This window comes from Scatophagus argus, chromosome 3, assembly GCF_020382885.2.
Source record: "Scatophagus argus isolate fScaArg1 chromosome 3, fScaArg1.pri, whole genome shotgun sequence".
NCBI lineage: Eukaryota > Metazoa > Chordata > Actinopteri > Scatophagidae > Scatophagus > Scatophagus argus.
This window is the reverse complement of record NC_058495.1, coordinates 15,181,942-15,199,870: the sequence shown is the minus strand read 5'-3', so window position 1 is coordinate 15,199,870 and position 17,929 is coordinate 15,181,942. Positions and strand designations below refer to the sequence as shown.

Sequence of the window (17,929 nt, the reverse complement as noted above, 5' to 3'; positions counted from 1 at the left end):
GGAGGACTGGGAGTCCTGTGTTGCTCATTCAGCCCACGTTGGAAAAAAGCTGACAGCAGCATATTCACACAATGCTAGCAAGTTAGCATTTCAGTACACATCACCTCTAAAAGCTGGCTTGAAGGGATTTGTCACCCTTGCAATGCGGTTTTTAAGCTAATTTCAACAGCTGTGCAACTTCATTGTTTTCTTTTTATTTGGGCTGTGTAAACTCTAGCTAAAGTAACAGGTAACTGTGTTCCTCTTTAACGCAGAGGCCAGGCAGTGTCAGGGTCAGGTCGGACGACTTGTGTTGACCCTTTCACAGTGACGGCAAACATGAGTTTAACTTGCTCCTCTGTGTCAGTCTGAAAGGACTGTTTGTGTTGATGGCTTGTGCCCCAAGCTGTGACCCTGATTTGTCAGGTTGCTCTTGCATAGCGGGGGTTATATTGTGCTTTGTTGCTGCATAAGATTGAACCTGTCAATGAATTTATCCACATCATTAATGTGCTAATCCAAGCCTCAAATTATTTGCTTGTTGTGATTCTCAGTTCCCAAAAGTGTCCTTTTTTTTGATATAAAGAAAAATATTCAAACTTCATCTGGTTCCTCCACCAGATAAAATCCAGTCTGTTCTCAGCATCAGTCCTCTCAGCAAATACATCCATTCGCATCCTTTCAAGCCTCTTCTGCAGGGTTATTTCACATCCATTCTTTTTCAGGGACAAAAGTGTGATAGAGCAGACTAATGAAGGTTACTTGCGAATTCATTCTTTGTAGGAAGAAAATTTAACCAAACAAACAGACCCCAGAGTGGTATGTGTCCGGCCTTCACAATTCAGCATCCATAATAGGAATTGTCACAGCTCTATCCAGGCAAACGTTTCTAGACTGTGAAACTCTGACATTAATGGTCATTTTCAGACACATTACTTATGCAAACAATACATCCCCAGGTACACACATGGTCATTCACATCAGCACCAAGGTCACTGTTCATGCAACTGTGATTTAGATTTATTCTCAAACTTCTAATCCTAAATGCAAAGTACCCAACCATAACCTTGACATAAACCTAACTGTAAAACTAATCCCTCAAGCAGGCACTCACCCTTCACTCTGTGGCAAAATCTCCTCACGTGGCCTTTAGTTTAATTCTGTCTTTCACCCGAGCAGAAATACAACATGGTTGAATGGTGTTTCTGGTCCATATTTGACAAACCTTTTCAGAGGCCACTGATCTTCACATGCAATTTGCGAACAAGCGTGTTCTCTATGATTATGTGGATTGCGTGCTGCTGGGAAGAGAATGGGCAACTGTTGGCTCTACTATAGTTAGCCTGCAGGAATTTTACTAAATATAATACATTTTGCAAATTCCTCTTCACACCATTCTTCATAGATTGGTGTTGAGATGCCTATCTGAACTTGTGTGTTTGCATGCTGACTTTGATTGTTCATCTTACAGTCTTCCATTAGGCAAAAATTTGTGTTTGGGAAAAGAGTGAAACTCTTTGACTCTCCTGACTTTGTAACCTTTTTGTCACAAGGTCAGTGAGTCGGACTTGCTGTGTTACGTACCTTATATCTTGTTCACAGTTTCATTGTGACCATTTCTTGTTAGCGGTGGCATAAACAGTTAAAGGTGCTTTAGCACATGGATAGCGAATGTGAAAGAACCTTCTAGAAAATCTAGACTTGTTCCTGGGAGCTCATGCGTCACACTGAGACTTGAAACTTGCACTGCTCTTATGAAAAAGCACGAAAGAATTTCATATAATCTTCTTTAATATGTTTCCCTCGGCAGCATGCTAAGAAGGCTTAATTGTCATTTCTCTCCTCGTGCAGCTATGTACGGCGTGTGCCTTGGTGGTGTGGCAAAAGGATTTGTCTAAACTGACTAACATGATAATGGGGGGATAACACCTTGTGGTTTTCTGCTTCGTCCCCACTGTGCAGCTGAATTCGATTTAATGCTTAGGTGGAAGAGAGGGAGATCGTAGCCTCCCCCCTCTGAGTTCCAACACCGACTCTCGAACAAAGAGTCATGGGTTGATTACCACACCGGGGTTGAGACATGGTGAAATCTCACACAGCCAGACATCCAGATAGCTCTTAATTAAGTTCACATTCGATTACTCTGCCTTGCTTAATAAGATCTATTTCTCAGTACGGCAAAGGCCGTGAGTTTGTTGTCAAATTTGACCTGTAAAATCCTAACAGTCGCAGACAGGACTGTGTTGTCCAAGCCCCATTTTACTTGGCAAGTATCGCCAGACATGAGCACATTCCTGATGTTGATTCTCCTCAGCTCTGAAGTGCGTGCTTGACACACAAATATGGAGACGTACAAATACACAAATTGTCTTGAGAACACAAAAGATCTCATAAAAACACGATTAAATCAAACGTTCATCCAGAGGGTGAGCTAGCTGAGCGTCTGTACCCGCCGACCGAAACGTCCAAATTTTTTTCTATCAAAGTTTGTTCACTACCGACTAGACAGCTCCCTCCAAACTGTGCCGGAAAGGTTTATTTAAGAGGCACAGCTGGGGCCTCTTTTTCTCTGTTTTGTAACATGACAAATTGGAAAACTTTTTCCCCCCCTCCCTCTTCCGTCTTCTCACTCTCTTCTATTACAAAAACCTGAAACGTCCGTGCCTGTGCTGTGGAGGAGGATGAGGAGGCGGCAGGCAGCAGCCAAACACGCCAATATAGACTCTTCTCTCTTTTTTGGCTCTTAACAGAACCCCCTCAGGTCAGCCCGGGGGTCAGTAAAACAGACCCCTGGCCCTCTGTCTTTCCACTTAACATCAGTCTCTTGTTGTATGTCTTCCACTTTGCCTTTGTTGTGGCAGTTTACTGTCTTATTACTAGCTTAACTTGGTCTGGTGTTGTCTGAATTTAAAACTAAGGTTCATCAAGGCTGCTGTGCTGCTGAACGCTAAATATTAAAACCATTTCTCACTTGATATTTTTCTGTTGCCTTGTCTGAATTGTTTGTCATAAATCTTCTGCAGCATTAGCGATGTTTTATTCTGTCACGTTCTCTCAATTTATTTAACTTTGATACAACATTAAACTGGCCATGTTTTGGTGTTATTGCAGTCAGTGGGTTTCTGAAAGGATAGAGTGTGTGGGTCAAGGTTTGGCCAAGTGAGTGTCAATGTCAAGATTGCTTACACACAATTCAGGTTGTTTATCTTGCCCTCATATAAACCTCTCTTTCCTAAATATTTGAAAAGATAATGAAGCTTCATCATGTTTAACAGGACCGTCTTCTCTCCTTGAGAATCCGTGTAAGTGTTTTATTAGTGTTAGGACACGCTATCTTCAGTAGACTAAACTTGATGTTTTCATTCTCAGCAGCATTGCGACAGTCTGTGTATGAGTTTTGAATAACTTCACCACAAACTTCCTTCAGCCAGCACCAGGTGGGTGTGTTTGCTGAAGGAAGTTTGCGACAGTCTGTGTATGAGTTTTGAATAACTTCACCACAAACTTCTTTCAGCCAACACACCCACCTGGTCCTTTTGTGTGGCCTGACACCTTTATTATTCTCCATAGTTTTGAGTGAATCAGTAGCAGTTACAAAGCTCCTGAAGCTAGAAAGGATCACCTCTTCAGATCTGAGCAGATGTAGCCTGAGGAAGTTTTTTCCTGTGTGTGTCTGGTAAAGCAAAGCAGCTGTTGTTGTGTAAAAGCATTAACTTAACGCATGCAATACATTTTCATGACTGCATTGTATTCCTCCATCTCTGTCCTTCTTAGTCTCTAACAATCGTAGTGACATATGAAAGGTTGGTGAATGACTTAAGTTCACAAAGGTTCAAGGAAAACGCAGCTATGTTATTTATCACAGCCAGGTGGATTATGGGGTTATGAAATGAGACTAATGCAACAGATTTAACATGAACACAATGTCAACCAGAGTGTAGTATTCAATAAGTGTTCAATTAGCTTTTTTGAGTTTGAGTTTAGTAAGTAATAGTAAATACACCACATGTTGTACAAACATTCATGGTTCCCAGTGGCTGAATCCCACAGACTTTGGAAATCCCCTGATTATTGATCTTCCACCACGTGTTCCACCACGCATGTTCGCATTCTGACCTCAGCATTTAGCTTGAAGTAACTAAGTTCAGCGTCACAGAGTCTTGTTACACTGGGGCTGAATGAACAAGGTTTGCAAATGCTTAACTGATTCTGAAATTCTGGTTTGTGGTCTGACTCTGCTGTGAAGCCAAAGCACTGTGTTAGTAACAGAGCAGCGGCCTTGAAGCTGGTACAGATTGTGTTGCTCAAGGGCGCTTGAATTATGGTCGTCCAGATGAGGTGAGGTCTCTCTTTGCGATGCCTGACTGGGCTCTGAAGACTGGGTCCATACTGCATTGTAGCACCACTGTTGACGGTACTTGAAGTCTGCCTTCACCTCAACTGCTGTTGGGTGGTGTGTGGTGAGGCAGTAGCCTCAGTGTCTGCTGGAGCTTTGTAGCGCCCTGGTTGATCTCAGAGGGCAGGACTCCTACTTATTTATAGCAGTGCTGTGGGTGTCGGAGGAAATGGGGCTGTGGCTGGGGGCGAGCCCTGCCTCAGGAGAGGACTCTTCCTCCCAACCAGACTGAGCTCATCTAAGGGGACAAGTAGACAGCGGAGCTGGAGCAGAGGGCGGTAGATTTGTGATCCAGCTCAAATGGCGATGACGACCCAAAGCATTTTCGCTCAGCCATTGCTTAGGTAAACACACTGGCATCTCATTGATACCATGTGTGACATTCCTCCATCTCATCGCAGTATCCCAGACCAGTCTTAGGTCTTCAGGCCTGCCTGCTGTAACAGACCAAAAATCGAGACCAAAAAAATATGTTTGGCTGGATCACAGTTGTGTCAAGCACAGATTGAACTTAGAGTTAAAAGGGTGTCAACAACCATCTCCAGAGACCACTTCATTTTGTCCTGCTTGACGTGCTGTTTGTGTGCTAGTGTGCATGTATTCATTGCTCCCAGGTTTAGATTTGTTTTATATCTGTTTTACCATTTGATGAAAATGATTAGGTCTGATTGACAAAGAAAGCATAAACAACTTTCATAATCATTTTTTCCATTCATCTGCCATTTCCCACCTGTAAAATAATACATTAAAATCAGGCTGTTGTTCCTGTTAAAACTGACATCGTCATTACAAACAGATGCAGCTGTAGATGATGCCTGAGAGAAGAGGACATCTCATTTGTTTTCACTTTGCTTGCCCAGTATCTCTTTTCTTGTATTTCTCTTTGAATCTCTCTTCACTGTCGTCAGTGGGAGGAACTAAGACGTGAGAAAAATTCACGAGGTGGAATCGTGGTTGCAGTTAAAGGAACTGATGTGCACGCATTTTCGGTGCTTGCTTTCCTGACTGCCTGACTGTGTGGTTTGTGCTGTCTGGAATCTCAGCGTATGAGTTATATTTATTTATATATGTGAAAATCACACAAAGCATAAATCTAACAGTTGTAAATAGTATGTATGGTAAGCAAAATGCCACAAAGAGGCTTTTCATTACCTCTGCCAAAGCTTTCACAATGTTAAACATATATTGAAGTTATGTTTTCAGATCCAGTATATTTTTAGATGTCTAGTTGTGATTGGACGACCTGAGACTGACTGCAATGGCAACATTAAACATGGCCATTGGTTTCTAACCATCACCTGCTTGTGGGTGAGCTGGTTGTGACCCTTAGCGTTGCCATGCCTGCCTGCCTTACTGACCTACTTCCTCTGCTCTGATATCCTTGTGTCAGCAGCATCTCGTGGTTGAGTCTGAGGCAGGTGTGCACTCCTCTCGCAGCCTTGGAAGTTAACATCTAATTAAAGCATGCCAGCACCTAAAATAAACAAGGAATAATGGACAGATGCATTGCAGCTAGCTGGCTGGTGTCGACACCTCTAAACAAACGAACAAACACACACGGACACAAGAAAGGGGGAGGAAGAGGAGCAAAGAGGAAATGCTTTAACACAAGCTTGGTTGCTTTTTATGAATAATTCAAATCCTTGGGACTTCTGAGACAGAGAAAGATGCCCCTCTCTGCACACGCACACACACACACATTCAGAAAACCTCCCACACTCACACATATACAGCGATCACAGCAGTACAGAGAGCAGGATAAGTGGGGACTGTGTGAATGTGTGCAGCAATATGTCAGGTTGAATTCATGGTATTTAGGTTGAGCTCCGTTTGAAGATTCCCTTCACCACTGGAGTTGGAGGGTAGCTTTAAATGTAAATACAGTCGTCCTGTTTATCCTGCTTCATCCCATCATCCACCCCTATTCTGTCCCATCCTTCCCCCTGTCCTATTCATCATGCCATATGGCTAAATAAGCTGGAGTTTACGATAACATCATTTCAAATCGACGACAAATATGTTGACACTTTGTAAAACGACATTAAAAATGATCAGTCTTGAGCTCAGATGATACAAAAGGATACTTTCAGTCACAGCCAGGTAATAAATATTCAAACACTTTACTATCCATAACCGTTCCTCTCTTTAAATCTAAACTAAATCTAAAGTGTTTGTTTTGTTTTCATGAATAAATACTTTTGGAAGAAGCAGTGTTTTATGAAAGCAGCACATAAGAACAAATGCATGAATAAATGAATGAATAAAAATCAAAAAGTGGATTGCAGTTCTTTCTTTTCATTACCATTATTGTAAGCCATGTGTCACATTACTGTGACATATGGCTAAATATCATGAGGTGCCACTTTTCTATGATCTGGCTAACACTTAATGTGCCTTAGTGGTAACCAGTGATACACACGTTATTTTACTTTTCAGTGACAAGTGTAAGGGATTACAGTTTATATGAAAATGAAGGGCTTGTTTGTCAAGATAAGACAAGATAGATCTTTATTAGTCCCATAGTGGGGAAGGAGAACAGTATGAATAATTTGTCTAAAGAACCGATGCTTTCCTTTACTTTTCAACACCTGAATAAAGTTTCCCAGTTAAGTATGTAAAATCTCAAGTCGTACACAATATAATGTGCAATGCAAAGTACATTCTGACGTACGCAAGATATTTGTTTTATCAAACTGCACTCACTGACAGTTTCCCATGAATGGCTCAGGGTGACTCAGCTTTGTGTGTTCGTCTGTTGTCAAAGCGTTTGTGTGCTGTTTCTGAGAGGACCAGGTTTGAATACGGTACCCCATTTGGCTTTGGCTGGATGGCAGTTTTTGCTCTCTCTCTCTCTCTGGAAGGTTGGATTGAAGGGGAAATGGAGGGGGCAGTTCACTGAACAAGATGCTCTTTGATATCCACCAGACGTGTTGCATCACTGATACTGGCCTGGGAACACTGACCTGGATACTTAGGTGCAGCAAGTTTATGCGAAGCCTTTCCAGATCTGCATGAGTTTGTGTTTTGGTTTTTGTGTATTCAGTCTCTATCCTCTCCATCAAGTAGCAACTTTCCGGGACCTAATTAGGGCCAGTGAGGGCCACTATTGACTCTGAACACAACAGACCCTGCTTACTAATGAGACCTCAGAAAACAAAGACCGCTGACACAGAAGGAGCTGTTTTTTACCCTAAAATCCTTTGATTAATTCACTTTTTCCTTTGTCTCTTTTCAGCCCCAAAGACCTGCAGCCCGAAGCAGTTTGTGTGTAAAGACGGTGTGACGTGCATCTCTAAGGGCTGGCGCTGTGATCGGGAGAAAGATTGCCCAGACGGCTCAGATGAGGAGCCTGATGTTTGTAAGTCTTAAAAACAAAATGAAGAAATATGTACTGATTCCAATTTATTGTAGGGTGTAGCTTACCTTCTCATGAACCCTTATTGTTATGATCGTCTGCATCTCTCACAGAAAAGTGAACTTTGGCTGACATTTGACCACTCGGCTTAGATAATTGGAGCCTACAGTAGAGAGGAAATTCTTTTCAGCTTATGCAGATATACTTGCTTGTGTGTGTGTGTGTGTGTGTAAAGCGGGTTTTGGACAATTCTTTTTCATACAACGTAGTAGCTCTGAATTCTGTGGAATAAATGCTTTCATTGCTTATCTTCTTTAATATGAATAAGGGTGCAAGAGATGTGTGAACTGAACACTGTTCAACAGGTCTAATGTAAAACCGCCTCAGAAATGGGTCTAAAAGCTTCTGTGCTGGCTTCTAGCTTTTTTTGTTATATCAAAGGTATACTAATAAGTTACTATAGCCTTTTGATTCCTCCAAACACATTTGAAAAGCAGCCGTCTGCCAACAGGCTGAGTGTTGGCCTATTAGATTTATTTGGCTGACCACAGCCAGGCTGGAGAAGACAATGAGATATTTTATCATTGGTGACAGAGGTCATATTCTGCCTTCAAACAGTCCTGCCATGCCCAATTAGGAGATTTACAAAGTTTGTCTTTCATAGATAGATGGGAGTGCCTTTTGCATTCAGGGAAACAGAGGATGCAGTCATGAGAAAAAAAAAGAAACCAAAATGGTACAAAAAAAACAACAACAGCAAAAAAAAAAAAAAAAAACAAAAAACGACAGTCATCACCATTTGAAAGTCTTCATTAGAGTCGAGACGCTTTGAGGCCGAATCCCTGGGGAGGGAATGAAAGCAGCAGTGTCTTTTTGGTCAGCGTCTTAGACTGAAGCGCCTGTGGTTTGCTAAGAGGACAGAGAAAAGGCGATGGAGGAGGGCGGGGGGGGGGGGTATACATGGTGTTGTGATGCTGTTAGTCCTGGAGAGAGTGAGTGAGTGAGCAACTGGGAGGCCAGGGCAGAGTGCTGGAGCTGCAGTCTAGACTTACAGACTGTATGAGAGCAGGTCTGGAAGTCATTAGACTCGCCCAGAGCAATGGAGAAACCTGCTGTTTTTCGCAACCTGCTGTTTCCCTCCCCTCTCATCTGTGGACCTGCCTTCTTCTGTGTCTCTATGTGGGACAGAAACAACAGTGACTACGTCCCCTGTCTCCTGCTACTCCCTTAGAAAGAAAGTTTATGCCAAACTGCCTCAAAAACAACAGTTATACGACCTACGCTCTGGAGAGGCCAGGCACTTTACAGTGTCAGGGTGGACAGCTTGAGAAGTGAGTCAGAGAGATAATAGAAATGCAGATTTTAGTCTTAGCTTTCTTAGAATTTAGATGTTTTATCAAAGTGATCGCCGACATTGTTAATGAGGTGTGTTTCCAAGCACAAGTACATTACAGAGTTTCAGTAAACACTTTTATCTTCCACTCTTGAGTATGAGAAAATCCTGATCTCAGTACAGAAGGTTGAACAGCCTGTCAGGTGTGCTTTCAGCTGAAATAACGAGTTTGTTTTGGACTTGTGCACTTGATTGAAATTAAAGGATAAATTATGGTGATGTTTGGTTGTGTTCATTAACAAGTATTGCCAAAAGTGAACACCTGATATGATATATTTCTCTGAGCCATAGGCAAATATTTGACATGTTTCTACGTTGCAGTGGGCGCTGTAGTTTATTTGATTGAAAATCTGTAGCCTGTCAATAAAGGCAAGATTTTCTATAGTTTTACTGAAGCAATTGCAAATTGGCTCAGTGCAGTGCTTTTCACAGCAAAGAAAACAGACAGATGTAAAGGTGGAGCTCTCTCATGCAGCTGTCTTTGATAGATAGTTATTTGCTTTCATACTGCTCAAACAGTTGTTACCTCACCTTGACCACAGGTTCCTGTCTAGATGCAGAGTTTCGTTAAGCTAAATCAGCCAGTAACATCTACTGTAAACTGTCTCTGGTACGTAGCAAGAGATTGTAAGACAAAGATCAAGTACTACAAGCAGCAAGACTTTACAAGCCGTTTCAGGTCAGGTCATCATATATCAAAAGTATACAGAAAATGCTAATCCTCTTTTCTGAACACGAGAAGTGAACATTAAAACTTGAGAACTGTATATACTAATGTTTGGAGTTGTATTGTTGTGATAAATGTGTTCTTTGTGAATGTGCTTTTGCAGATGCTCCTGGTCGAATGATGCATGAGAGAGGTTTACTTATTCACTCATGTGGATGGGGCTTCACAGTGGCCTTTGTTAGTGTGTTGGCTATTACCAGGGAAGTCAGCCACTGTCCAGTGCAGCTGCTTTGCCCTGCTGTGTAACCACCACAATGCTGTTCTTTGTACCCTGGGCTGCTGGGTCAGACTGGCATAGAGGGATACTGAAAGAGTAAAACATAAACAAAGTGGGTGTCTGGGCATATGACCTTTTTTTTATAAAACTTTGATCTGCATTCCTAATCAATAAACAATTGTAAGGCGTGCAGTGAAGGTAGCTGTGAAGATTATTTACCTGGTCCTTAGCCTTCAGGTAGGGTGTTTTACAGAGTTGCCATCTCCTCGGGCTGTAGACTTAAGTGGGGTCCTGAAATGTTCCCACGTGCAGTGAGTGTGTCACTAAACACAGGAAGTGTGCAACGCTGCAATGGCGTCCCCTGGTCCCGGCCTGTAATAAGGGCAGTTTTACAGACAGTTCCCACCTAGGCTGCAATTAGCTTTTTAGGAGATTAAGGAGTTTTTGTAACAGCCACTTTCAGAGTGGGAAACATCATCTTTCATGATGTAATGTGCGTCTCACTGACTCCTATGAAAAGAAATGAGAGGCTGCCTTGAAGGGAAATAAAATCTGGTGAGTTTTATCTTTGATCTAGAAGTTAGACTCACAGTCAGTTGTAAGTGGACATAAGGGGGTTTATTGTTTGGTCTGTATTTGATCAGTGGTGTCATTTGCTAGACAGTTGACCCAAAGTCAGTGGCTGTGCTGTTCAGATATGGAAGAGGAAGTGGTCTGTTTGATCCTGTTACCGTCTCCTAAAAGCAGTCACCACCCAGTCCAGATAACCATCAACATGTCAAGGAAAGCAACCTCTGCTCAACATGAAAGAGTGTGCTGCCTTGCAGCACCTTGTTCCTATAAAAACCTGCTCCATGTGTGACAGCATGGTCACACAATCTGATCCCTACCTTTTCACATTTCTCTCACACAGGCAATAAAGCAGATATTTTACATTTTTTAAATAATAGTTCATTGTTCCCCAATACGTAGAGGTACCGTGAGTTCAGGACGGATGGAGTAAAAGTGTGTGTGTGTGTGTGTCTGTGTGTGTGTGTGTGGTGTATATATATATATATATATATATATGTGCAAGAATGCCTTGAGGATGTGGTGAGCCTGATGTGATCCTCCCCAGGCCACCAGCTGGCTACTTTTAGATGACAGATTTAGGCTGGGGCAGTAGAGGGGGCAAATCTGGGCTCCTGAAGCGGGACAAGAAAACCCGGCCCATGTTCAGCCAAGAAAAGTGTGTTAGAGATTTAAATTTTAAAAAGGTCATTATGTAATCACATCAGGGCTCTCTGCAGAGGAAGGCGGGGCAAGCTGGAGGCACCCTTAGGGAGGGGACCAGAAGCAAGTCCAGGACAAGAAGGGAGGCAAAGTGGGGTTTGTGATGCAGGAGAATGAGAGACACAGACAACAATAATAATATTATAATGTGGGTGATTGAAACCCCACCCTGCATTTTGGATTTTATAGACACAGATGCTGAACACCTGGCTATGCCTCGTGGCTGGTCTTTCTCTCTTTACAGCAGTCTGTTAGTAATAAATAACTCCTTCCTATATGTGAGAGTGCATTATTGAACACGGGGCTTTTTCTTCTGCAGTGGTTGTTTAACTTCCTCTGGTTTCTTGACTCTTATGACGACAATAACTCTCATCCTCCTCTTTAACTCCCCTCCCTTGGAGGGGTGCTTGGTGCTTAATTTGTGATGATTAAAGTTTGTCTCTTGCTTTCTTGGCATGAACTCTAACCATTAAGTTCCTATCATACGGTTAGTCATTCTGGGGCAGCAGTATGGCCCCCTCTCTGCCCTTTATAAGAAAAACTTGCACAATACTAATAGTTTTAAGCTAATCCACAGCCCACTGTGAGGAAAGAATCAAATAATGAGTCTGTTCAATCTCAGAAATACTCACAATGTAAGAACCCTTTTCAGTAGGCAATAGATCTATTTTTCTTCTTTCATTTGTAAGTGAAAAGGAAACAGACAGAAAAAAGTATGTCTGCCTGCATAAGCACAGAGGAGAGGTGTGCATGAGGCATTTTATTATCTGTCCCTTTATGCTTCAGCTTAAGGAAATCTGAATGGCATAACCTCTTGATGAATTTCACCACTTATTTCCTTTGTGTGTATTCATTTCATTTATTTTCCTCTTTCATAACCGATACCAATATAGACTGCATCTATTTATTTGGTCGGGGTATCTGGTGGTGTTGTCCTTTATAAATCTTGCAATTTACTTTGCTGATAGAACTGTTTGCTTAGTGGTTTCTCTGCCCTGAGGAGCAGTGGTGCTGCTGTGTTTGGAGAGCGCTCAGTTTGTTGTGCTTTTGAGAGCTGGATTTAGCCTTCCTGCTTTGCTTGTCACTTTGCCAGCCACCCCAGAAGCCCCCCAGGAAGGAATGAAAATGTGGTTTTGATATGGTGGACAGAAAGGGATGAGTAGGGAGACAAGAGACCTAAGATCCAACCATCCAGTGCGTTTATATTGTAAATTTATATAAAAATATGATTACCCAGAAAAACAAAAATAAGTTAGTTGAAACACACACTCCAGTAGTTTTGTGACTCCCACAGGTGTGGTTGCAGTGGCAGGTTAATGTGTTGTGTTTCACATGCAGGGTGAAGTGTTTTTAGGAAAGCTGTCAGAAATGAATAGTGTTGAAGAGCAGGCATTGTTCCCCTCACCACGCTGTGGGTTGCCGTTGCTCTGCCTGCTCTTCTTGACAATACTGTGTTGAGTAGCAACAACAAAACACAAACTCCCATGTTAGCCACTAGGTCACCTCTTAGGACTAAATGAAGATCTGGTGTTGCTGCGTCTTGTTTTCGGCGCCGTGTCCTGATTTTGTTAGGAGTTTTGTTTGTTTTGCAGGGTGATGCTGGTGGGGGTGGTGGGTGAGGGTCATGGGGTGCTTCTGGATCTGCTTGGTCATGATTTAGATTCTGTGTCCAAGAATGTGTCATGAGGGCCAAAAGCATCACAGAGAGGGCCTGCCGGTTTGCGGAGGCGTGGACTTCAGTAGTTAGAGAAATCCAGTATTAGTATGTGAAGACTGCTGGCGGTAAACTGGTGCAAAGCTATTTATTCATGAGGTGTATTTATGGATAAACATATTAAATTATTTATCTATATCTGGATGGCTGATGTCTGTGAAAAGTAGCAGGATTAGTTTCAATTATCTAATGCTCGTTAGTTGAATGTGCTGTGATAATTTGCGTGTGTATTTCTGATATTGTTTCACATACGGAAGCATCTGTGGGATTTAAAATAAAGTTGAGGCAGTGGACAGCCTCATTGCTCTCCACAGTTGGCCTCATTTTGGCCCTGTGATGTTTTGCAGTAGCATTGGCAGCAGCTGTTATTACCTCTAAGGAGGTTATGTTTTCAGGCCAGTTTGTTGGTTTGTTTGTCTCTGGTGGCTTAACGAGCTAGACAGTGAATGAAGAGAGGGAGCGGCGAGCGCGGCAACAAAACAGTGAAACAGAGAACTAAAAAAGTAATTTTATGATTATTTTAGAGTAGTGTCGTTCCAAAGCGCAAACAAACATGCACACACCTCCACAAAACCATACAGGAAGGTGCCACATTACTGGATTTTGTGTGAATTCGGACAAAGCACACTCCAGACACTTGCAGCTCTTCATAAATGCGCAACATAGACAGAGCAGAGCAAAGAGACTGAGAGTGTGTTTTTAGCCTATAGTCCAGCCTCACACACTGCGCTCCGTTTTTGGCTGTGAACTACAAGGTCACTACCCTTTAGCTGATGCCTGGAAATGTCCCAAACACAGCAAAATGATAAGAACAAGAACAAGAGGAAGAAATTACACACAAACACACACACGCGCTTTTAGTGGGTTATAAGTGATGATTGAGGGGTTATGTTGAGGCTTCCACTTTTATGTAATTCTAATAACCGTGGAAAAATATCCCGACATATAGTGCTTGCACTTGCAGATTTACATGATGTAGAAGAGTGGACCTTTGGCCTTGGTGGTATGTGCTTTCTGAGTACCCTTCCAGTTTATTTCTGTTGTTTGTTATTGATTGAATAAGCTTTGTGTTGACCAGCACGTGGGGGGCAGGCATGAACTTGCAAATGGAAAATCCCCACAGCCTAACAAGCTTTGGCCTCATGGACATTCTGATCCGGACCCAGATCTTGACTCCTTCTCAGCTGGCTGCGCCTCTTTCTGCAACTGGAGAGGAAACACAGATTAGAGCAACAATTTCCAGGATGAATCATTCCACAAAAACGTCACTTGTGAAAGAATAACAGTTACAGAAGTATAAAAGGTTTGAGCAGAAACTAAGGAGAATGTGTTCTAACATATTAATCCTATAACAGTACATAATTAGAAAGTGCTGTGCCACCCGTGGCCCTCACCATGTCCCCGGCGCTCCCTCCAGGTGGCCGTGCCACAGTTCAGATCAGGCTTCACACGTGATGCTGCTTACAACACCGTGGCTCAGCCTGCTTTGTAGGAGGCCACAGCCGATTTGTGTGATCCAAACAATGGCCTTAGTTTTACTTGGCCCCCCTTCCCTCGCCACCTCCTCTGCCCTCTCTCCCTCGGACTGGAAAAGTGCATGTGATCTACCTCTGTGTTGCAGCTTAAAGACTCCACTAAGGCAAGGTGTTTGAAATCCAGCATGCTGTAATCTTGTTTTGATAGATGTGCTGAGAAGAAAGGCTTTGTTTGGCTGTAATGGTGACTTGGCCGCCTGCAAACAAGCATCCATCAGATGTTAATATTCATACTGTAAGGGTATTTACTGCAAATGCCATGCTTACGCTTCAATTTTGAAATTTCTCTACAAACATCTGTGTCTGTAGATGACGTTCCTGTGACGTCTGTAACAGAGAAGTGAAGCCTTGGAACGATCTCTAGTTCTCCATATGAAAAGAATGCAGCATTGTAGAGAAATAGAGCAAATAGAAACTTCTCAAAGAAAAAAAGTTTGGGCCTGCTAACCTGGCTCACTCACAGTAGAAGAATGTTGAATAGAAGAGCCTGTTCAATTCAAATTAGCAATGTCTTTTCCACAGCAGCACCGCCGGCTGTTGCCAGCTTGCACAAGAATGAAGCCTTGTGGGGCTCTGTCCACTTCCTGTGGATGAGGTGTTCCACTTCTTCTGTCTCCTCTTTCTTTATTTCTTACCGCCTTCGTTTTTTTTAAATACCCATCCTATAAATGGGTCAACAGATGTTGAAAGAGTAAAATGAAGGGAGGAGATAAAGATAAAGAGAGAGTGAGGAGGAGGAGGAAGAGGAGGAGGAGCAACAGCCAACAGTTTGACTTTCCACATGGGCTGAGAAAGACGAACCCAGCAGAGGGGGGGATCAGTTTCAACTTAAATTTTTTCATGCATCAAAAACAAAAGGAAGGAAGGAGCTTATGCATCTTGCTTGTATTTTAATCTACTTTTCAGTTAAAATAGACAGCAGGAAGCCATATTATGTGCTGTTATGAGTCACAGAATCCTTACATTTAGTACATTTAGTGTTGTTGTTGTTTAGTATGCTGTTCTGTGAATCAGTGGGATTTAAATAGTTAAGTAAGTTAAGAAATAGAAATTAATTCATGCACCTTCTTGCTGAGAATTAGATGAGAAGATGAGTACCACTTTCAGATCTATTTGTTAAATATGAAAATAGAGCTCGCAGGTGATTAGCTTAGCTTAGCAGCATGGAGGCTGGAAGCAGAGGGGAAACAGCTAGCCTGACTCTCCAAGGCTATCTTCTATCTTGTATGTTTAATCCGTTGATCATTCAGACGGCTGGCTGAGTGCAGGGATTTCTGCAAGCCTTACAGCACATAACTCAGAAGAAAACCAGAAGATGTTGTACCTGTATTTCAATTTGTGTATGAAATAAACGCACAAGATACAATGTGTTGATTAGTGATCTTTAGAAGTACTGGTAGGATTGAACCAGAGTAGCCCTCCTTATGCTAAGCTAAGATAACAAGCTGTCTTTAACAGAAACATCCCTCTGTCTGCCTAAGTATTCTGTACAGTAAGTATATAGCACATGCAAATATCCTACAAACAAGCCTCTGCAGAATATATGGTTTAATATGAGCAGGCTATCATAACCACGATATCTGTTTGGTTAGTGTTGCCAGTAATCGGTTTTTGCTGTACTTATTGTTCCAGAGTTCAGTCGCAGTGCCTGTCGGGTATATTGCTCATCAGTCATGTGAAAGCGCTCAGAATTGGACAGTGGTGACAGCAGGTTTGAAGATACAACGCAGTGTATCGCAGTGGGACAGCACTTGGACTAACTGGACTTGAGGACGGAAGTTGTCATTAATCTTTTTGTGGCTGAAAAAGTGACAGACACAAGGCAGGAAAGGTCATCCAAGAAAAAGAGTTTGGTGATAAGGTCATTAAAGAGAAGAGCCCTTGCTCCTGGTCCAGTGATTTTAGCAGTGCGTTATACATGGACTTGAAGCTGCATCGATTTACTGTATTGTCTTTGAGGCAGTAGTTTTGGCCAAACTCATATTCAGCCTATGTGAATATGTTTTCTTTTCTAGGGATCCCAAAGTCCTCTCCTAGCACATACTACAATACCAGGCCTCCATGCCACTACACTGACTCGCTTGTTGTCAGAGTTTTGCCTCTAGGATGGATGTGTGTGTGTGCTGTAGATGTAGCGAAGGTAGTCATTTTGCTAGGTCCAGTCAGGATAATGGTGTGTTTGTAATTCCTGCTAGTTTTCTGCAGTAGACATCTTTTGCTGCCACAATGGTTCTTTGAATGTCTGACCTTGTGGTTCTGCCTGCTAAATCGGCAAGAGCAAACCATGAATGTAAATCCATGACAGATGAGAAGGGGAAGGCAGCAGTATTGGGAAACAAAACAACAAAACGGCCAACATTAGGAAAAGAGGGGAACAAACATTGCTGTTCGTGATCATTAGAGGATCTATGTAAACTTGCTCTTCACTTGCTCTTGTGATGTTCTTGCAGAGACAGTTAATGAAAGCATAGCAGTTTGACAACACATGCTGAGCTGGTACAAGAGGACATTAATGTAGTTTCCCAACTTGCAAAAATGCAGAGACTTGTTTGTTTTCCAGACTTTGTGACATTGATTACTGCAAGGTGACTGATCAGTTAACTGTTATCAGGGGGTTTATTTGGCTGACAGGGATGACATCAGACACCCAGTGCAGGATAAGCATGGAGGCGCTTTTTGAGAAGAAGCTGTTGAAGTCTGTTGGAGATCTTAATACACCAGGAAACAGAAAGTTGGTGCATATTTTTGTTGCCCTTTGCCTCTTTCTTGTGTATATCCCTGATGAGGGGTCAGTTGGGAGGTAATGAGTACACACTTGAACTTGTAGTTAGGAAAAAGAGGGACTGATTCAGTTTGTCCATCTGTTGGTCAAGAATCACCACTGATTCCCAATAAGGGTGTATCTGATGGAACCTTGTAAGCCAGTCCTCATCTTGCCTGTTTTTACTGTGTTCATAGCCAGATTGCTGCCCACACACTGCAGGTCTTGTATCAGGGTGTGTAATAGTTTTGTGATGAGGTTTGCCACATTGGTACCATCCATAAATATGAAGGAATAGATAGAGAGAGAGAAACATTTCTGTGTTGCTCCAGTCTGTTAATATGTTGTCAGCCGCACATAGCGCTTGCCGTCTGTCAGCCGCTGGCAGAAGGAAAGGGCAGGGCAGGAGTGATTTCAAAGCATTTCTGCTTTGCTGAACACTTCATAGTAAAGACAAAATGGATGAAACAGACAAAGGGAGAAGACATGACAAAGATCCCAGAGAGAGCTCAGTCTTCAGAAATCATAGCTGCACAGTTTTGAGCTGTGTGTGCCTTCATGGCTTCAAACAAACCCGTTT

General features: G+C 42.5%; 1 protein-coding gene across 2 annotated transcripts in view; it reads left to right on the top strand.

The window, feature by feature from the left end:
- The window catches only part of LOC124056509 (low-density lipoprotein receptor-related protein 1-like), an 81,625-nt gene that overhangs the window by 5,314 nt on the left and 58,382 nt on the right, over window positions 1-17,929 (top strand). For both annotated transcript variants that reach the window (XM_046384006.1, XM_046384005.1), the window contains exon 2: window positions 7,611-7,733. In XM_046384006.1, the coding sequence (XP_046239962.1) occupies window positions 7,611-7,733 (123 nt within the window). The remainder of the gene's footprint in view (window positions 1-7,610; window positions 7,734-17,929) is intronic.